Source organism: Hoplias malabaricus, chromosome 1 (genome assembly GCF_029633855.1).
Source record: "Hoplias malabaricus isolate fHopMal1 chromosome 1, fHopMal1.hap1, whole genome shotgun sequence".
NCBI lineage: Eukaryota > Metazoa > Chordata > Actinopteri > Characiformes > Erythrinidae > Hoplias > Hoplias malabaricus.
The window spans coordinates 40,799,707-40,822,738 of record NC_089800.1 but is presented as its reverse complement, the minus strand read 5'-3'; the positions used below and the strand labels follow the sequence as shown (position 1 = coordinate 40,822,738).

Here is a 23,032-nt window from a genome sequence, read left to right as displayed (position 1 = left end):
TACTGGGCTTGGATATTTAGTGTGGAAATTGGTACAGAATCTTTACGTTAAGGGTAGATTGCCCTCACTTTCCACATGTAGCATGGCCTTCTTTTAGTGATCAGAAGAGAACAGTTCATGTTCTCCACCATGACATGGATGACAGTTAGAAGAGACGTTGTTGGCATCATATCTCGGAGAGAGCATGTGCTAGCCTTCACCTTCACAGCCTAGTAGCTAGTAACCTAGTGTGTGAAAAACTGAAAACGCCTGCTCCTAAAACTTATCTGCCATGGAAGATACGTCAGTTGCATCCTCAAAACCGCTCCGAACATAGGCTGCATTTCTAGCCTGTACATGAAGGGTCCTTCATGTTGGAACAGCCTTCTATGATGTAGCAGCCATTGCAAAGCCTAGGCTTTGGAATGCAGCTTATAACTGCAACTGCTAATGCATCTGACTTGCCAGGTATATTGTCTATAGCAGCCTTTGCAAAGTCCCAGCATGGATCATGGATCAAAGATTCTGATTTGAAGACTTCTAATCTATAATTTTATACCAGCTGGTCAATTTAAAACCCGGCCTGGAACCTGGAACCATGGTCTGGATTTGACAACCTCTGCTGTAGGGCAATCAAGAACACGAAGGGTCAACAATACAAAGCACTGAATAGCACCCCCTTTTGGAGACCATAGGCTTTCTACATGCAACAAACACAGTGCAGTGTCAGTTTTTGTGGAAGTACAATACTGTCAATCACCCCTATATGCTTAGAAAATCTAGACATGATGCAATCCATCATAATAATGATTACTGTATCAGTTTTGCTGGCCTCTAGATCTGGCGTTTCAAGGACGTTCTGAACATGCTGCTTGTTGTAGATGATGTCCACACTAATGGTTCTTTTTAATACTGAGACTTTACTGTGCATTACCTCAGAGAGGCCCAGATTTCTGGGAACTGTCTTTAGCTGCAACACAAATAGCCACTGTGTCTAAATGGACCTTACAGAGTTCAGATATTATGATGTTTTTAGCACTTTACAGTTGGTGTATATGGAGTCCAGCTGTGTGACCATCAGTGGCACATCTGTTACCTTGACTGGACGGCAGCTGTCTGACTCTCGTCAGCCCTCATAATGGTGAAAGTAGAAGTGTCCATTTCACGGTTTCCCCAGACAGCTAGAGTAATGAATGATGTCCGTGAGAGCTCGGACGAGGAGGACAGTGATGATGTAATGATGCTTTTATGTAAGGTAATGATGCTTTAATGTCACTGCTATCTGCTCACACTAATCTATCACAACTGTGTCACTGATGTACATGGCTGGGTTCCCGGTTTATTATTTATCTCTTCGTCGTATCTAGACTCTAGGGTCTATTGATAAGAAATATCTACCACATAGCAGGTGCATTTTGTAGGGTTAGAGTTACTGACTGTACCACATCAGTTGCTGCCCTACAGTTTATAACCTCACTGGGCCTCCCTTGAATGAACACTGACATTACATAGTTCTGAGCAGTAGCACTAACATGGTGGTCCTATACCTCTTATTAGCAGTGAATTCAGTCACTCTAATGTTCACCCAGTGTGAACACAGACAGCCAGTTGTGAATATAGAGTTTGTTTAATCTCTATAGAAAAACACAAAGTGAAAGTGAACATTCTCAAAGCCAGGTGTCAGTTAGAGGAGTATAAATTCCCCCAGTAGTGGGCTGTGGAATAGTGGACCTAAGTTCTCTGGAGTGTTGGAGCCCCATCCGATACTTATGGAATTACCACTTCACCCCTTGGGGTGAAGTTTAATGGCATTTGAGATCCAGAAGTAATCATCCATCATCAATGCCCTACCTCACTGGTTATGTGCAATCAAATTCTCAAAGCACTGCTAAAGGAAAACTACACAGTATTTTAGGAAGACTAGTAGTAGTATTTTAAACAGCTTTAAAATCAGTGTGATACATCACTGAGTTGTAATAAAGAAAACAGAGCCTCTGTCATTGCTACAAAGTGCTACGTAACTGCACCACGCAACTTTTGGAGGGGGGTTGGAAACTAACCACTCCCTCTTCCATTTGATTTCAGGACAGTGCTGTAAAAGTGAATTAGAATTACATAATGTTAATGTCATTAGGTGTACAAAAACATTTTCAAATGTTTTTGTGTAAAGTATAAGTGTATGTGGGCTGCACGGCGGCGCAGCAGGTAGTGTCACAGTCACACTGGAAGGTGTGGGTTCGATTCCTGCTCTGGGTGACTGTCTGTGAGGAGGTTGATGTGTTCCCCACGTGTGGGTAAGAGGATTGGTGACTCAAAAGTGTCCATAGGTGTGAGTATGTGAGTAAATGTGTGAGTGTGTGTCACCCTGTGAAGGACTGGCGCCCCCTCCTGCCTTGCTCCCAGTGATTCGGGGTAGGCGACCCTGAATTGGATAAGCAGTTACAGACAATGAATGAATGAGTGAATGAATAAGTGTATGCTTTTGCAGCACCCTTTCCTTGAAGCAAGTCATAAATGCAGTGACAGTCCTTTGCGCTTTAGGGTGTTTTTGTTAAATGTAATGTCAATTGTCGATTTTACTTCCACACATCAGTTACCATGAAATGACAAAAAGTGTGAAAATGTTTGAATTTTGAATTAGAATTATACGTTACACATACACACACACACACACACACACACATGCACACACACAAAAGTTTACATTTATTTATACACCTAAAGGCTGTTCCTGCAGCAAAAGAGGATGATCCACTAGGAAATACCTGGATTATGCTGGGTTAGGTACTGTAGGTACTGTAAAGCTACATAGTGACCCTGCATGGTTAGTGTTTCTGATTAAACTGCCAATGAGTGCAGGTACCAGGTAGATGTTTGTAATAAACTGGAAAATAGATGTACAACTGGGATTATACGGTGCAGAGTGTGACTGTCTTGTCTCTCATTTGAAATATCTCAGGAAGGTGGTCTTCTATTTTGGTGGTAGTTTAATATACACGCATCACTCAGAGCTGCCAGTGATTTGATGTGTTTTGGGTGTGAAAAGAGAAGGCGTCGTCTTTTTTGCCTTTAGCCTGTTTCATTTCCAACTGTGATGTACCAGCCTGCTCTCAGGAGGATGTATTTCCACCAGGATCGGACCTCATGCTGTTATTTTTCTCAACAATTTTTTTTTTTATTATTATTATTTCTGTCTTTTTTTCACTTTTCCTCCATCCTCTGTTCCTGATGTACGAAGCTGAATGCCACATCCCTACAATCCTCTTCCACTACAGTCACCTTGACTCTGAATGGCAATGACAGATTGATGCTTGAATAGAAAAAGCCTCTGCTTCAATTCGGAGGAAAGTCTGCTTGGTGAAAAAAAATAAAAAAAAACCTCTGTCCTCCACGCTTCTCGCTGCCCATGTCATGTTTGTCATGTGAGGAATGTGGATACAGTGAGTGGTGTTTCTAAAGCTGAGAGAGAAAAAAGTGGGTAAATGTATGATGTTTGTAGGAATTGGGGAAGAGTGTATTAACATGTACACTATTTCTTTTCTTCTTCCGCTTTCTCAGGAGCGTCCCAGACCATTACAGGTACAGCTACTCTTCTCTGTCTCTCTAATCCACCCCATTTCCTGTCTGTGTTCCCTTCTTCATCTCAGTGTTTGTAAAACATCTGCATGGTAGAGGTCCAGCTGAATCATTCTTAAACCTCCCCCATGTTCGTTTTCACAACCAGTTTACAGAAATGAATAAAGAGCTGTTGTTGGAACTCTGAGGATCCATCATATCCAGAGATATAAACAGTAAAATAGACAAATAAACCGTATTTGAATTAATTTTAGTAAAGCTTCAGTTAGATTTAAGAGAATAGTACTTTAAGCCTAGAGTTTAATTTCTGAAATAATGTACATTGTATCTACTCAAAATATTAAAATGAGTTCTTTGTAGTTGTACAATTTCAGCTTGTAGTCCATCGACTGCTTTTCCTACATAGTTTGCCCACTTTCACCTTGTTCTACCATGATCAAGGCCACAGAGGACCACCTCAGAACAGGTGAAGTATGAGTGGATCAGACACAGCTGACATCAGATGTTCTACAACGGGGCCCAACAAGTGCAAAATGTACAGTGAATGGACACAGCATTTAAAAGCTCCAGCAGCATTACTGTGCCTGACCCACTAATTGGACAATGAATGTAGAAACCAGGATTAAATACTGTTCGGTGATTATTACCTTATTATTTCAACTACACTATATTTCAAACTTTACTCAAAGTCATAATACAAAATTGGCAGTTAGTGCACGATGGTGATATTAGCATCAGTCTGAAAAGAAGCAGTGGCTGATTTCAAAGGGAGCGTGTAGCATGGTCTAACTGGGGGAGTATGGAAGTAATGGAGAAAACACCTCCCACAAAAAAATTATATATATATATATATATATATATATATATATATGAATATTTATTCATTTGTTAAAGTATGATACAAAGTGTTATTTCAGTCTATGTGGCAGAAGCTGAATCGAATTACAGCAATCATCAACAGGTCCAGTGCCTCTAAAATTTCTAAGATTGGGTAGAAAGAAGTTTCATGCACAAAAACACTTTGTTATGATTCATTCATTGCTTTGAGGTTTTACTGAGGCTTGTTTTGCAGTAGATGTAGTTGTGAATCCTTTCATCTTATTAAAAAACGGTCAATTTTATTCACGTTACCCTTAAGAGGAATTTTCTATTGGCATTGTTGTGGTATTTTGCAGTAGTTTTTGTAAATGTTAATGACCCCAATACTAATTTATAATGGTCAGTTTTCTGCGTAAATGTTCTTAAATATCTGTAACTTTTTTTTTCACCGTCATCAATCAGTTTTTAAATAAGCTTTACTTTCTTTTTTGCTTGTAAATATATCTTTATTTTTTATATATAAATACATTTTTATTCTATAACAATTAGGCCACAGCTGCTCTCACTGTTTTTGCATGTGTTTGCTGTAGCATGTTAATCTCATTCTAAATGCTGCATGTATTTGTTGAATCATGATGGTGTCGTGTGCAAAGTCAACTTTTTCACCTTCATTGCAACAACACGAGCAATACATCGTAGCCTTTTTCTCAGTGGTTTGTTTAAAAGCTGTAATATATTGTCATTACTTAAATAACATTCATTCATTCATTCATTGTATGTAACTTCTTATCCAGTTCAGACTTGCGGTGCGTCTGGAGCCTACCCGGAACACACCCTGGAGGGGGCACCAGTCCTTCACACACTCACACCTAAGAACAATTTCGAGTTTTGTTTTTGGACTGTGGGAGGAAACCCACGCAGACACAGGGAGAACACACCAAACTCCTCACGGACAGTCACCCGGAGTGGGACTTGAACCCACAACCTCCAGGTCCCTGGAGCTGTGTGATTGCGACACTACCATGCCGCCCCACTCAAATATGTTTTTTTGTTTATTATTATTACTATTATTATTATTATTATTATTATTAATATTTTTTCTAAGTGAAAGTCAGTCATCATCCTCTACAGAACACACATAAAAGCACAGTTACAGTTTACTTTCTTTTTCAACACTATTTGAGATATAAAATGTGGCCTGTGTAACAAAGTTGTCCCCAGTATGTCACACTGAGTAAATCTATAGAAAAAGGAGGCATAGTGCTGAAATGTCTCAGGGTCCTGGGTTCAATCCACACCTCAGGTCACTGTCTGTGAGCTGAGGAATGAATGAATGGATAAAAATCTGACAGCAAATGTTCCAATATCTACTGAAAAGCCTTCCTAGAAAAGTGGAGACTTCTGCAGCAAAGTAGGGAGAGGTAACCTATTAATAGCCTTAATTTCAGAAGAAATGTTGGATGAGCCCGTGCCTGCAGAGTTAGGGCCTAATGCTGAAAATGGATTCTGTCTAAAGATCAGGGACAGGTACAGCTCATGCATCAATGTGCATTGTTTTCTCCAAGGACCTGATGAGTGTTGGCTAGTTAAGTGCTTTTAGAGGCCACTTGGGACAGCAACCCAGCGTTTCTGATCAAGCCGAGGTTTCCGTGACCGGATTTGGACGACCAAAAAAGAAAAACCTTCTGCAAAACCCAACAAGCATCCAGGGAACTGCACTTCCAGTGAAGTGGAAGAAAGAGAAATGGAAAGTGAAAAATGTTCTGAGCTGCACAAATAAGGTTGTTCCTTAACAATTCCGACATGTAAAATCTATTTAGAACACTTCCTTCACAATAACCGTAGCTGTGATGCAAAAGATTCCATGCCCTCCCACACACAATTACAGCTCCTCCGCGAGTGCTTCCTGCACCTCTTTACCAAGTTCAGCTCAGTAAAGAAAGAAGAAAGGGAAAAAAACACCTCCTGCACAAGGACAAATATATTCCAACTTTGCACACCACAGTGCTGCATGAATAGGGCCGTTTCTGCCACAGAATCTTAGGAAGCGCAACAGTGAAAAGAACAGAATGAGAGTAATTTCCATTCCTGATCACTCTCCACTTGCCCTGCATGCTTTCACAGGAAAGATTCAGGGCTCTTATGAAACACAGGACTCAGGGCTTGAATGGAGTGCTTTCCTAATATACGCCACCCCTTTTAGCTCTGAAGGACAAGCCCACCCTGTCCTTGAAGGAATAGTTTGGCCAAAAATCAAATATCCGTGAGGTTCCACTTACCCCAGATTCCATCGATCAGCCAATACATGTCTGGAGTCCAAATTTTGCTTCTTTAGCTTAGAGCTAAAAAGCTAATGCTAACAAACACTGGATATCAATAGTAACCCAATAGCCCAATAAACACATTGCCTCCGTTTTCTTTTCTCCAAACTGTTCAAACTTCAACCAGTTTCTGATAAAAGCACAATAGATGAGCAAATGTGTTTACGACGCAGTATGACTGCTTTAAATCATTACATAATAGTAATAATAATTTTAAAAAAGTCTCAGTGTGTCACAGATTGACACACACCCATAAGTTGATGGAGAGCCTTATACTTTCAGTGCACTAACCTGGCATCACTGTCAGGATTCTGCCAATTACATCCTGATGAGCTATCTGTACCTCTGCATATACACACTCCTATATATCGATTTGTACTGGCTCTTATTGGTTCGTCGTGAATCTTAAAAGATTGCCTCCTCCTACATGTCATGCCAAAATGACAGACACAAACATGTGATTGGTCTTTTTTTGTTTCAGACAAATTTCTTTTCCTGCAGTAGTAGACAGTTCTTAGCCACATTAAATGGCAAAAGGAGAGATTACCTTTTTCCTGAGCACAATTTAGTACCATTCTATACAGAGAAGGCGTATTGGTACAGTGAAAGCAGGATATTGTGCAGATTATAATGTAAGTTCCAGTTCTAGTGTCAGTATACAAATAAGGTCAGTCTGTTCCATTTTACATAACTTTTAATTTTTAAGTACATGTATAAACACTTTGGCATGTGTATATATTAAGAAAAATGCCTGAATACTTGTGGAGTGGAGCATTGACTTAATGACCTATCCAACGAACAACTATCTGAATAGCTGAATATTCAGTGCCAGCCCTAGTATAGAGATTTGTTTGTTAGCAACATTAGCCTTGTAGCTCTACCGCTGAAGAAGTAAAATCAGACACCAAACATGGAAATTTGACTTTTCTCCAAACTATCTTTTTAACACTCCTCTATAGGACTCCTGAACTATCTGCATTTTAATTGCACCTAAAATAGCAAATCTCACTACTGCAGCCTTGGACCCTTCCAATCAATTATTTATGTAATTTTAATATATATCTTTTATTTTATTACCTGTTCTTTTTAGAAAAAAAATATTTGATTCTGTCAGCAAGTAAAAACATGAACCAAAAGTTTGTTTTGAATGGGAAAAAAGACCCTGAAAAATGGAAAAGACGAGCCCAAAGGACATGAATGCTGCCTTGGGAATCAAGCCCAAACCCAAACCCAAGTTTTTTAATCCCCTTGTTATGAAGTCTGCACTCAAACCAATCAGTGGTAAATACCATTTTTAGGGAAAAAGAGAGAGAAAAAAGCAGGAACAAAAAAGGTCTGTAACTGCTTTTTATTAAAATTTTAAAGAAAATTCCTCTAAACACTGATGACAATACTTAAATGGACTTGAAATTGAATGTTGTCAAATGTTATTTTCTCTGAATTTGGCTTTTGGCTTCAGTAACAAATTTAATTCTTCTGGGAAAAAATGTATACTAGATGTGATGAAATTTAGCTGCAAAAAGGCAAGGTCAGGTCCCAGTATTGGAAGGTTTCATCTGGCCAAATCTTGGCATTAAAAGAAACCTCAGATGGTAACACATGCAAGGCTTTATGTCATGGAATTAATCTGATTTATTTAGACACATTGTTAAAAAAGTCAAAAATAGAATATTTGTATAATTTTTGTAAAATCCCACTACATGTAGGTTAAAACTTTTGTTGCTGTTGAAGTGCAAATTGGGTGGTGACATCAGATGTTTTGAAATTACGGGACAACTGTTTAGACTTTTCAGTTTGAGCCAAAACGCAGCATTTCTGAAATTACTGATGTAACACACACACACACACACACACACACACACACACACACACACACACCAGAGGAGTCAAAATAAAACGAGCAGATGTCTGTAGAGACGAGAGTGGGGAGAAATGACTTGTGGTGTTGTGAAAACTGGGCACCTGTGTAACAGAGAAACTCTGTACATCCACACATTTCTGGACTTTCCGGAATTGACCTGCAGCTGCCACATTCTTCAATTACCTCTAAGACTATACTTTCACTTTCAGGATCTGTTAAGGAGGCAGAAGCAGCTACCGGTGAATATCTCTGTTCTCACTCTATATTCTTTAGGATTTCTAGTGTCGGAAGTTTGTAGGCGCTGCATTATTTTGCCTACACTAAAAACCCAACAGTATTCTTCCAGTCTCTCCGCAGTTGTGGTCTTCTAAAGGAATTCAATACACCTGGAGTGAAATGATGAGAGCAGAGCCACCGGGCTTTTGGAAGCTGTGTTCAGCCACATGCAGCTTCCCTAATTTTTCTCCTGTTTTTATCTTTGGGAAAGCTGTGAAGACTAACATCAGTTTTTCCTGGGCTCATCAACTGGAAGCATCACAACAGCAACACAATGTGGCATGATTTTCTTTTAACATAACGTTCACTGCTTCAAAGTTTAGTGCTGTGCAACCATTTGACGTCATCCACCCAAAAGCCATTGCGCTTCTGAAATAATGGTCTATATGTCGAATGTATTGAATCAATGCAAACTACTTGATGTGTTTTTCAACAACATGTCTTAATGATTCCATCATATTTATGCTTATGTGTTACCAGCCAGTGTTTCTATTAAACATGGTGACTCTAGATTCATCCAACTACACAGCCTACAGCTGTTTATTTTATACCTCTTTAGCTGACACTTGGCATTGAGAATGGTGAGCAATTCATCCACAAGGGTGCATATATTTAAGTAGGGGAAATCACTCTTATTATTAGGTAGTGTTAAAAGACAATGTGGCAATGACCATGTTACTCAAAAACAGAAGATTGCTCAGGAACACCTCAGCAGTTTGGCTTTCTGGCTGTTTATTAACATGCTAGAATATTTCATTCGAAACAATTTTTAACAAAACTCTGAGTCTCTTTCTCTGGCTCCCTCCCTCCCTCTCCTCAACTCCTTCCAGCCCTTTATACTTTATAGTGCAACTTTGCCAGGTGTTTCTCAAAAAAACATAGCAACAGTGACTAAGGAGACTTGCCACTTAGAAAGTTTCAGAACGTTTGATGGACACATATATTATTTTTAATAAACCAACATGGGAAATAGCATTTAAGTATATATTTTATATATATACACAAACACACCAAAAAAAATCACAAGTCTTCTTAATGACTAGCTTTCATCTTCTGGACACATCTCATGATAAGTCTGTCTCGGTGGGATTAATATTAAAAAGACGAGACAAATCGGATAGATTAAATCCGCTGTTTTAATGAAAACTCTCATGTATTAGTCACTTTTCACATGGCACAGCGTTATGCAATTAATCTATTACTTTTCCGGGGGGAGCGCTTCGCTGTGCCTGTATTAACTCCGGCTCCACTGATGACATCACTGATGATTTGCGTTTCATTACATCTCTGTGGAATGGGCGATATCATGGGCACATAATTCAGTTAAAGCTCTCAATGTATAGGCAGTGCTGTATTTAGGTGATATGCGTATTATTAACAGTATGATTAATGCAGCAGATAATATGCAGATGTTGGTCTGAGTGGGTTTATTTGGGCTTGGCCGGAGCATGTGTGTGTGTGTGTGTGGAGGTGGAAGGTAGAATGCTTTATAGCTGTGGGATGTGATGAGATGAGGGCAGAACAGCGGGTTCTCCTCTGAGGATTGATGAAGGGGTTTGTTGTGGGAGAGAGAAAGTGTGTGTGTGTGTGTGCGTGCGTGTGTGTCTGTCTCCCACACCATCACTACCACCCCATCTACCCCATCCTTCCGCAAGCTCACACACATCTCCCCTGACCCTCACCTGATATTCTTGCTCCTTCATCCATCCAAAGATGAATCCAGGCCACTGCATTCCCCTTCAGCGAGGGTCTGCCAGGGGGTTAGGAGCTGCTAGCTGCTAGTCACACTGCTGCACTCCTTCCTTTCCTGACAGCCCAGGAAAACCTCTGCAGCCCTTTTTTTTAAAAAAAGAAATATAGCAGTGGTAACCCTACTGAAAGAAGCCAAGGCTGTGTACCCCTCCCTCCAGTTTAACTTAATAATCACCATAGTCTATAGTACACACTGTTACCTGACACTTCCACTAATTACCTCTGATTATTAGTTTGAGGTGGACACAGACGTTTATTTCCTAGCACACAGCTTGTATTATTCTCCACAGAACAGCATGAACTGAAATGGGAGACATTGCAAATGCATTAACAGTATGGTCACCATGCTCAATGTCAACTGTCAGCTGGAGGTCTCGAATGGCTTTTGTGATCCAGAATTTTCATCTAACAACATCTAACTAATGCAGTGTTAGCTCCGTGAATGAAAACTATGACGAAAAATATTAGTTGACGAAACATCGTTCTCAATGAAAACTAGAAGAAAACTAAATAAATATATACATTTGAGGACGAGTCACAGAATACTTTGCACTTTTCATCAATGACTAAAAACGAAACAAAAATGTGATTTCGAAACAGAAATTCTTAACAGGAAATACTCGACAATGAGAGGAGTCGAATCCTAAAGAATTGATTCTTTGAGCGTCACTGGTATTAATTGTTGGCCAATGATTCATAGAGTCGACTCCTCTCATTGCCCTGACAACCGCAAGCAATTCAAATTGATTCTGAAACAGAAAATTGCGAGGTAATCTTAACTGGAAAATACTCTTAAAACTTTTAACTTAAAATGTTAAATAAAGCTGCCTTGTTTATAAAATTACTAAAATATGTTTAGTTTTTGTCAACTAAACTAGTCTGTAATTACTGCACTAATGTAAGGCTGAATGTCATCAGACCGGAGGACTGGGGTGTTATTGTAGATAGTGGACAGTGAGGGTCTTGTTTCTATTATTCATTTCCCATATTTATGAAGTGTATTTGCTCTGGGGGCTATTATCTGCTGCTGTGTAAAACTCCACTCCAGTCTGAAGGAGGTCAGTGTTATCAGAGGTCATCCTGAGCCTGTCAGTGGTCCAGCGGAGTAGACAGAGGGCAGTTTGGGCCGTGAAGCAGCGAGCTGTCAGGGTTTGGTGGGCAAGCACTGGAGGGGCAAATGACTGAGTCCAAACACAATCATTCCTTCTTCTGTGGCAGCTATTTTTAGCCGTCTCGCAGGGCATGTCGTACAGATGTGATTATGGCGCTTTGCGTGATTACAGACTGAACGCTGATTAATGCGTTGATGCTTTCGCGGCACTCTGTTGCCTTTTATTTCTTCCCTGCTTTTCGGCTGTGAAGCATGGCTGCTTCTTACACATACGAATCGCCGAGGATTAGCCAAAGCCTAAAATACATCTCTCTCCCATTCTTCAATTCATCTAAATATCATAGATCACCCTCATGGACGACAAAACGCTTTTCGCTGGCTCAGTAGCTCGGCACTTTTTAAAGGGAAGAGAGAACAGGAGAATTAAAGGTTTTATTGGATTTGTGCTTGAGAATATTCCATTTCCCCGGTGTACAGTGGGGCTCAAGCCTTTTGCTTCCCGCCCCCACCTCACCCCCCTCTCTCTCTTCTCCTCAAGCTGCTGACAGCCTTTCAAGCCTGGGCCTGGGTTTATGTTTTTTTTTTCTCCATCTGTTTTTTTTTTTTTTTTTGCTCAGCGAATAGTGAATGTGGTACAGGGAAAGCCAGCGTCATGGAAGTTTAACCCCAGGCTCAGCCACAGTTTATAAACCAAAACACATCTCTCATGTGCTCAAACGTTTGATCCCACGTGGTCAGATGAGCTGTCTTGTTCATTTCCTACATGGAATTAACACATGCTTTACAGCGAATACAACGGAACACATTTGTATTTAACTGATTGTTAAATCTGCAATTTGTAACTTTTGGGGATTTGGAGACCTCTCAGATGGAAATGTGTTAATGCATATAATATGCAGAAGAACACTGCAGATGATTCAGAAGTATGTGAATGAATGTGACAATTATAGATCAAGCAGATGATTGTGGTTGAATCTGTTGATTGCGGATGAATGTGTTGATTACCTGGATGTTTTCCAGCATTAGATTCAGTTTTCTCAGTTTTCTTCCGAGGAGCTCAGATATTTACTGTTGTCATATCTTTGAGACCTTTTAAAAGAACACTAGGTAGTATTTTTATCTGCAAAGACAGCTTTGAAAATCGTTGTGATGCATCAAGGAGCTGTAATAGGGAGAATACAGCAGCCTTTGTTGCTACTCCAGGCTCAGCACAGCAGAAAGTGCACTATGTAACTTTTGGTGGAGAAAATAATACCACACCACACTCTACCCTCCCACCCTTGATTTTAGGAAAATGTTGTAAAAGTGAACTACATTGGAGCCCAGTGCAGGGCCAGAAAATGCATAAGGTACTAAATTTATGAATTATGCTCAGACCACAATTTTTCATCAAACAGGTTAAATACAGACTATAAGCACTGCACATTAAACTGTACACATATATTCTCTGGTAGAGCAGAGGCAGTGTTAACCTTCATTCCAGAAAAATAAATAAATAAATAAATAAAATTAAAAAAAACTTTTCCATGCAACCATCCCCTCAACACTTTCACATGAGGAAGAAGGGAATAAAACATTCCCTACTTTATTTATTTCCATCCATCTCTACGTATTGGAGGAGGGAAATTGAGATGCTTTTGTAGGCTGGGTAAATATCAAGGGGGGTTGAAGGTGGCTGATTGCTCAGCCATGCAAATTTGCACTGGCTGTTTTCTCACCGCTAACGTTACGGGGCGCCTCCCGCTCTGTTTGCGAGACAGGTGCATTTAAAAGCATTCTCTGGTCTCTCCCACCACCACCAACACACACACACACACACACACGCCTCTCAGCTCTGCGGATGTAAATATAGAACAAGGTGACTTTTGCTTTTCTACTATCTTCACCTGGGAGGCATAATGGAATTCAGCTGGTGAATGTAAACTGAAATGACGATGCTGCCTCTAATTGGGAACTGATGTAGGCTTGAAGGGGAGTGCAGCAGAGTTTTGTGTCGGTTGAACTATGTGGGAGTACAGCATGTGAGTGTATTAAGGTTGTACAATAAAGTGTATATTAATAATTTATTATGATAAATAATTTCGCAGAAGCCTGTACCATCTAAAACAGCTCTATAACCAATCACAGGAAATTTTCTTGGTGACTAAGGATGCAAATCAATATTAATAACTAACTGAATTGTATTTGATTTTATTCTACAAACTAATAATTGTTGAATTGAAAGGTTAATCATGTACTATTAGAATCATATACTCCTTGATTCATATCACTCTATGTGATATGCTCCACATTGTACAATTGCAGACTGTATTCCATCTGTTGCCCTGGTCTTCAACACTCAAGATCCCCAGAGTGCCCCCACAGAGCGGGATCAATCGGGTGGTGATTCATTCTCAGTGCTGCAGTGACACTGATATGGTGGTGATGTGTTAGTGTGTGTTGTGTTGATATGAGTGGATTAGACACAGCAGTGCTGCTGAAGCTCTAAAAGCCAGCAGTGCCACCAATCAAAAATATCCTGCCAACAGTGTTCTGTGCCTAATGTTGAAGGACTCGAGGATGTCCAACACAACCAGTGCAGCAACAAAGTTGGTTTAATAGAGTGGCCAGTGAGTGTGCAGTGTTTAAATGTGCCAGCAGAGCACAACACAACACAGCACCAGAGAATCAATGGCAGTGTAATGCCTTCTTTGGAGGCTCCGACCCTTGAAGAACAGGATGAAAGGGGATAACAAAGTATGCAGGGCCACAGTTGGACTAAAGTCAGTAAGCGCACCTGTATGGGCAACTTAAATGGGCAATGATTGCAGAAACAAGGTTTATTTAAAGAAAGAAAAGAAAAAAGTAAAGACAGAACAGTTGTGTCCCAATCTAATTTAGAACTGGGTTTGTAATATATTTGTGGCTACTCTTGGCTCAGGATTGCAGAAGCAGCACTATGTAATTTTTGTCGGAGGTTAGGAAACCACACACCCCTCTCTCTCCTCCTTATAGATTTGATTAGAAGGCTGTAAAAATCATTTACCCAAGGGGGAGCACAGAAAGCTAAATAAATAAATAAATAAATAATCTTACCTAGTGTTCCTTTAATGTATTTTCAGGACAGCTTTTTCATATTCCTGCTTGTGTTTGGCCCTAATTACCAGTGCCACAAGCCACAGTTCATCCAAAGAACACTGCCTAGTGGTTAGAGAAGCCTGCCACCATAACAGGCATGAAAACTGGAGGTGGGGTGAGAAAATGACTCTTCTGCACAGCCTCCTCCCTCAATATCCACAGCTGAAATTAACTAACCCCAAACTGCTCCCTGGGTACTACGATGGTTGCCCACTGCCCCTAGTGCACTAGTGTGTGTACTAGTGTGTTAACAGATGAGTTAAAAGTGGAGTTAGTTACATTGTACATTCTCAGAAGAAAAAAACAAAAAAGATGCAGGTACCTTACTGGTCACTAGGTACAGATAGTGTAAATGTACCTTTACACTTTAAAAGGTACAACAGTGTTTTTATAGTCCAGTCGTATCCCTTAAAGGTGCACTGCACTCTCTTCTCCAGAAGAGAAGTGGATATTTAAAGAAGCAATATTTAATACTGACTGGCCACTTCTCAAAGAGAATATACTACTTTAGCAATGCTGTGTGAGAGGCAGCAGTGTTTCAGACTGTTTACTTAACCTATGATCACACACACAGTAAATTCACCAGTGTTAAATCAACACTATTAGTGTTAAATTAACACTTTTAGTGTAAAAATGTAATACTCTTAGTGTTAACACTAATAGTGTTGATTTAACACTGGTGAATTTACGGTGCACCCTGGACATTTTATGAATAAGTACAGTAAATATCCTACAGATTGCTCCTTTACCATTGTTCACTAAATAAATGAAAACAATACAAGTCCTGGAGATTAGTCCCAGGGCGTATGAAATCAAAATCATTTTCAAGTCTACAATTATAATAAAATAAGGTACAATTATGTTCCCTAAGATACTGAATGTTTTTGTCTGATAGTGTAGATTGTAAAATGACATTAAAATGACAATAAAAAGCATGTTTACATTTACATTATTATCATTTCAGGATATTATTATGGAATTTATGTGTTATGACTGAGGTCAATTCAAAAGAGATAATGCATGCTTTTTTAATAGATTATTTAACGAGGGCTTCAAAGTGTAACAACAGGTAGTGTTGCTGTCAAACAAGGTTCTTGGGTTGTGGGTTCAAATGCCATCTTAGGGCACTCTCTATGAAGAGTTCTCCCTGTGTGTTCTCATTGTATCCACATGGGTTTCCTTAGGAGGCTCCGGTTTCCTCCAACAATGGTGTGCAAACGTACCCAAAGGTGTGAGTGTTTGAGTGACTGGGTGAAGGTCTAATGTCCTGTCCAAAATATGTTCCTGTCTTGGAGATCCTATATTTTAGGCTTGTCCATGATTAGTGGGCACTTAATGAATCTGCCAAATTGTGACCATCCTGACAGCATGACTGTTTCATGCAAGTGTTTGTGTGCATTGGGATAAATCAATGTAATCCACTAATATAATTCAAATAATGCAAGGCCAATTTTCACCCAGTTTACATTATTGATTCCCTCATATGTTTCTAATATATGGCAAGGCTTGCTGCAATTACAATACAAACAATCACAGTATTAGTGTTTTGTAGGCAGTGTGTACGCAGTCTACAGAAGAGGCCAGTTTTGTGCCACAGAGAGCTAGCTGTTGATTGCCAGCCTCCATCAGCATGTGCTTAGATGGAGAGGGCTGATAAAGTTGTGCCGTGAGCAGCAATTACCAGACCCCCCACCTCCACACCCCCCTCCAACCACCCCAGCCCAGCTGTTCCACTCTCACCTGCTACACTCAGCCCTGTACAAATCAATACGGCCAAACACACCACTGAGACACAACATTATAACATAGCACATGCAATTTCCAGTGCACATGTGGATTTCTCTTTCCCTGGTGCCAAACACTATGTGGGCGCTTTAGTTTCCGGCGTAGGGCTGTTTGTGTTTCTCATTCTGCAGCATGCGTGGACATTGGAGGCTTTTTTATTTTTATCCCATGCTTGATCATCATCTTTTTGAACTACTGCAGTCTTTATCCTTTCACCACTAAAAACAAGCTCAAGTGCTACCCTCCTGTACACAGAAATGGATGTAGCTATTTCACGGTCTTGGTATTCTGACCACTGCTATTTCTTCCATTTGTTTCTTTTATGGATACAAATGTGGCCAGCCTGGTTAACCTCTTACAGGCCCCCTCCGGCCAAGAGGGAATGATTTAACTATTACTATATCTGCTGTAAACATACACTCTGGAGTCTCTAGAAAAAGACATATTTTATATTATTATTCTGAATAAAAGAAATAGATAAAAAATATAATATAGTATAATATACATCACCCGAGATGGGAGAAAAAACACAATTACATTACTGCCCTATTATTAACAGGGTTTTTTTGTAACAACTGTTCAAATCGGAACCAATGGGATCAAAGGGCTGTAGTCTGCGCCCGCCCATGTAAACCACCACACACCAAGTACAAGGCACACACCAACACAAATGTAAAACCCACCACCTTACACAAAAAAAAATCATCACAAAACCCACAAAAACTAACACCAAACTAACAAAAGGGAGGCCCAGTAACTTCCCAGACCCTCCCATACTCAGCACTGCCAAAATATCCCAGATTGTCTTTCTCACACTTTGCATACTTTGAAATCTTTGCATAGAAGGTACCAAATAATTAATAATAGTTCATTAATTATTCATAGTAGACACTAAATAACCATTTGTATATGCTGAATATGTCATATGTACTCAATTAGTAGTAATTCAGGTTTATTAGATATATTCAAAGATATACTGAGTGACACAGACACTCAATAATTCATGAGAGACACAGAATAATTAATTGTAGGTATTGAGTTGGGCATAGTAGTTTCCACATTATTAGTATACACAATACTTCATTGAACCTATTAGTTATTGTATATTTCAATGTAGATACTATTTACAATTGTTGGCATTAGTAAGTCTTGCTGCTTAAAGACTTTTACATTCTATTCTAAAAGGTCTAAAATCTTTTTAATTGTTTTTCCTCTGTGTGTGTGTAGCACAGGGTCAAAACCTGGTGACGGGGAATGTTTCTGTGGTCGAGGGTGAGACGGCGACCATCAGTTGTAGAGTGAAGAACAATGACGACTCAGTCATCCAGCTCCTCAATCCCAACAGACAGACCATCTACTTCAGAGACTACCGGCGTAAGACACTTCCTCTGTTTTCCCCTCCCTTTTCTCAGTGCTCTAAAGCCTATTCATGTACCACTTGTCTTCTCATGCTACCACACGCCCACACCACACATGCTTAAGGACAAGGCCAACCTCTTCTTCCATATTGGAACCAGAAGTTCCCAACTTTCAGGTTCCCTCGATTTAGGGACTCCTCTGAATGCCATGGGGACTGTTGTAGTTTGAGGAGAAAAGAGGTACACTTTTAGACAATAGAAGATCTCAGTAGCAGTACCCTGAAATCTAAGCTAACACTATACTAAACATCAGTTTATAAAATGGATAGTTCTGTTCTAAGCAGTTGGTAAATATAAAATTTGCACACCAATAACAATTTCACCACATCTGAATTCCATATTAATGTGCTAGTGTTTTAAACTCAGTTTTATTAAATTCCAAACAGGGACTCCACTAAACATTCCAAAACAGGGACACCGCTAGAGATTTATGAGTGGAGGGTAGGGCTTGACTTGCAGTAACCCAGACGAGAGGCTGTAAGCCCTCTACAACAAGTCTAACGACATCAGTGCCCCAAACAGTGTGATATAAGGACAGAAAAACAGCACTATAGTTTGTTCTGAAAAGTTAATGATATTCAGCCAGCTTCTTGAGCTTAAGGCTAAAAACACAGCCCAGATGAGCCCTTCATGCAGCTTCTCCTTTAGAGTAAGAGTCCCATCAGGCTGTTCACAAACGTCTATGTATTTCTACTCAAATAAAAAACCTTGAAACATACAGTATTAGTCGCTGTCCAAAGAAAAACATGTATCTCCATTTTTGTGGATTTTTACATCTTTTGAACACAGCAGCTGTCCTTCACTTTCATTGTATGACAATTTCATGTTGAATGGCATAGGAGAAATGCTCCACATTTTTTTGGATTATAATCTTTTAACGTTAACTCCCATTGAACGTTATAAAGGTCTTCTTCTTCTTCTATAAAGTTACTATTTTGGAGATACATATTTATCTTTGAATGATATTTTGTTTAATTTCCATAGCAACAGTACACAATGTTAATGGACTACATTGTGTAGCAGAAGAGTAGTTTATTGTGATTGTTTCTTTTTTTTTTTTTTTTTGTAAATATATACATTTATGGACTGAACATTGGTGTATTTTATTATATTTTATATTGGCTGCTTTATTAAAGCAATAAGCCACTCAAGACTGTACTGCCATTTTATCACAGGGAAGCAAGATTAAGGCACCCCGCCTTGTGTTTAGGTGCTTCATGTCGTAGCAAAAACACCCTTCCACATGATATAATCACTGTAATGCACAGCCTTCCGTGTCTTTTTGCTTTAGTTTATACTTTTCCTAGTCAAATTGGCTTTTCTCTGGTGTTCACTAGATACTACCATGTGAATGTCAGGTATGACTGAGAGAGCACAATATTATATAATCAATGCTGAAATGATTTAGGGAATGGTATATTGAGCACAATTCCACAAATCTATCCTGTGGTGAGGATTAGAGGATGATTTAAGCTTGTGTTTTTCCATTTACAGTTTGTGTTCAACTGGACATTAGGAAGCTGCACCAACAAGCCAGATGTTCCTCCACGTGGGCATTAGTTGCACACAGTATTAAAGGACTCTGCTAGGCCTAATACACTTACACTAGCACAACACACACTACCGTGCCATTACCATGGTGCCACTGCTGTGCTGAGAATGATTCATCACACAAACAACATCTGGTCAGTGGTGGTCCTATGGGGATCCCTATTTCACTGAACAGTCTATAACTTATAGAGCGTACCTGTATGGTGGGTGTTTCTGATGAAATGGCCAGTGAGTGTAGATACCCAGTAGGAACCTAGAAAATTGGCATCTTGACGTATGTGTATTTTTTATTTTCGTTTTGCAGAACTCATCCGTCACCTTCTGGCTGAGCCGAGCTGTAGGCTTTGAAGGCTTCTTAGTTATTGAAAAGTGCAGCAAGGCATGGCATTGTTGACAAGGTCCTTCTAACAACTGAGTGACAGTGTGTAATTGTGTTGGCCTGATTAGAGCACTCCGAAGAGTCCATTTATATTCTAGCCTTGAGATTGTTTAGATCCTCCGCTGCCGCGCTGCATGCAAAGCATATAATCATGCCTTCTCTGCCTAATAAGGGCCTTGATGAGCTGCTAAGTGATGGCCTGACCGGTAATCAGCCTCTACTTTAGCCTGGACGAGGGGACCTCTTGCCATTGTGTTTTCCACTCCTCCAGAGCCTCTCAGCTACAAATGTTTTCCACTGATTTTTAAAAATATTTATTTATTTATTTATTTATTTATTTATTTAGCATGACAGTTCTAGCACATGCCCTCTATAGGCACAAGGGGGCTTTAATGTAAAGGACGGTATTTCATGCATGTTGGGTTCACACGGGCTAGGGCAATTTCAGCTTTGTTGTGAAAACTGAATATTTATATATGCGTGTCCTTTTGTTGGTGCCCCCTCATTGATATGAAGATAAAAACCTGGAATATGTATTTATATTAATTATGTATTACCATATGCCATAGCTTTTTTTTTCCAATCCAGTTTGTTTCTGTTTGACCTTTTTTTCCCTTGAGATGCTGCCTTGCAAAGAAGAGAAAGAGAGGGAGAGAGAGAACAGTTGTTTTCACACACTGGTTTGTTAAAGTAGAAAGTGAGGAAAGTGAGTAAGGGTCTTTTTCTGCATAAAAGCACATTTTTCTAGGATTATAAAGCTGCCCACATTCCACACATTCCTCCACATGTGACAAAGCAAAAGAGCAGGTTCCTTGAAAAGGTCAAACTACATTTTTTTGTCACGTCTTTACCTAAAATCTAATACACGTCTTATTATCACGTAATTCCGATACGTCCATTCCAGCACCAATTACGCCTGACAAGAGCTCATCCTCAGAGAGGCGTGTGGGTAATGAAAGAGAGAGGGGGTGCAGTATAGAGAAGGAGTAAGGGAGAGAGAGAAGGAATGACAGAGACAAACAGAGACGGAGAGATAGAGAGGGACACAGTGGGGGATAGGGACTAAGACACAGGTATAGAAAAAAGGAGAACGAGGGATAGAGGGAAGGATAGAGAAGAGGGATAGATAGAGATAAAGGGAAGGACACAAAAGGATAGAGAAGCTGTAATAGATACAAAGTGATATAGAATGAAGGATAGGGAGAAAAACAAAGAAAGAAGTAAAAAGGTAAGATATAGAGAGAAAGTTATAGGAACAGAGGGATGGACAGATAGATAGAGGGAGATATAGATAAAGAGTCAAAGACAGAGAGACAACATAGGAGTGAGAAAGAGAGGTATGGGGAGAAAGAGAGATAAACAGATACAGACAGGAATCACTAGCTCTGACTTTAAGGCGGTGGTTGTGGCTTTGCAGATTGCTCAGTCTTCAGTCTCTTTAGTGCTGTAATGTATTATTCCGTCTAATGTTTACTGGGCTGGTAGCGCTCTGTTTGTGGGGAAAGTGTGGCCTCTTGAACAATTCATAGGTTTAACCCTTCACTGCCAATGAGTCAGCTCCAAATAAGTGCCCGGAAGCTTCAGTGCTGTAACGTGACGGAAATGACATGCCATATGGGTTGATCCAAAAAACAAGGATGAAGCTTTAAACATTCCAAACATAAACCCACCTACTTACTCTGTACAAATCAGCGGGTGCAGAATATAAGACATTTCAGAACCTGGCCTCTTAACAGACCCCTTTCCTAATGTATGTAACTCTTAATATATTCAGCTTAGTGTGAATGCCATTTCACCCTTACCCCTACAACTTACTCCTCTATTTTGCCTAGGGGTAAGGTGTTTGGGACAGAGGCATAGAGTGAATGGTTAGGGCTACATAGCCCTTCAAACAAAAAATGTTTATAAGATTCACTGGCAAAATGGCTGCACAATCGACCAAAGAAACACACATATGTCAGTATTTTCTCCTTTAAAAGCTACATTTAGAAAAAAAGGTACAGTACAGGTTAGGGCTGGGCAGTGTAACAGTAATATTTTATACTGCTGTATATAAAAATGTAGCTGTATTTACTGAAGTTATGTAATAGCATAATTTTGGGAGTAGGATCATGCCAGAAGTCCTCCTCTCAGCCCTGCAAATTCAAGTAATGTGCTCCCATCTCCACCCCGTCTCCACCCTTTTTTCATATCCATCTAACCAATCATTCATGAGCCACCCTGAACTCCTCCCGAAAGATTTCTGAGTTCACCTCCCCGTTTCAGCTTTTACGGGCGTGGTCTGTATTAGCAAATGATGTATAGTGATGTTGTGGTGTGTCAAATTTCTTTTCTGTATCTTTAAGTACAAGACAAAAAGAGTTAATTTATGTCCATTTAAGAAAGCTACAGGGAGTGGAGCTCACTGACTGGCGATATCGCCCTCTGAAAATGGGTGGGGAGAAAAAACATGTATATGATGTATATGTATATGTATATGTATATGTATATGTATTTGAAACATGTCATAAAATGTATATGACATTACAGTATTATTTTTGGCAATCATAAATTTTACATTCAACAACTGTTTTGTTTAAAGTACTTTTCTGTTAAAAACAGATATACGCCTTAAATACAGATATACCCCCATAGTATTTACATTAAAAATACAAATAAGCATTGTTTTGCCATAAAATTAACATGTAAATTGTGTTACAATGAGAGAATGGAGACTGAGATATAGCCATACTGCATCATATATTCAGGCCTTAAAAGGAGGTATTACCGAAATCACAGAAATGTGCAGTATCTGGGTGCCCACAGGCTGATAGTGAACTTTCCTGACCAACAGACATCTCGTCACAACATGTACAGATACACAAACACACACACACACAAATACACAAAATAATTGCCCCAATGCAACCCTAAATCAAAAAGCCTCAAAGATATATAGAAACAAAGAAACTGAAAATCACAAAAAAATATGGAGCAGCAAGGCATGCTGGGAGCTCCCTAATGAGTCTCAGCTCCTCCCAGTCCTTGGACACTTGAACTGCTCATAATGGTTTGTGCATTTAACAATGAAATAATGTATTTTTTTAC

At 39.6% G+C, this 23,032-nt stretch overlaps 1 protein-coding gene across 1 annotated transcript in view; it reads left to right on the top strand.

The window, feature by feature from the left end:
* The window catches only part of cadm1b (cell adhesion molecule 1b), a 252,083-nt gene that overhangs the window by 153,308 nt on the left and 75,743 nt on the right, over positions 1–23,032 (top strand). Inside the window, exons 2-3 of the mRNA XM_066681700.1 lie at positions 3,538–3,558; positions 17,825–17,971. Coding sequence (XP_066537797.1) covers positions 3,538–3,558; positions 17,825–17,971 — 168 coding nt within the window. The remainder of the gene's footprint in view (positions 1–3,537; positions 3,559–17,824; positions 17,972–23,032) is intronic.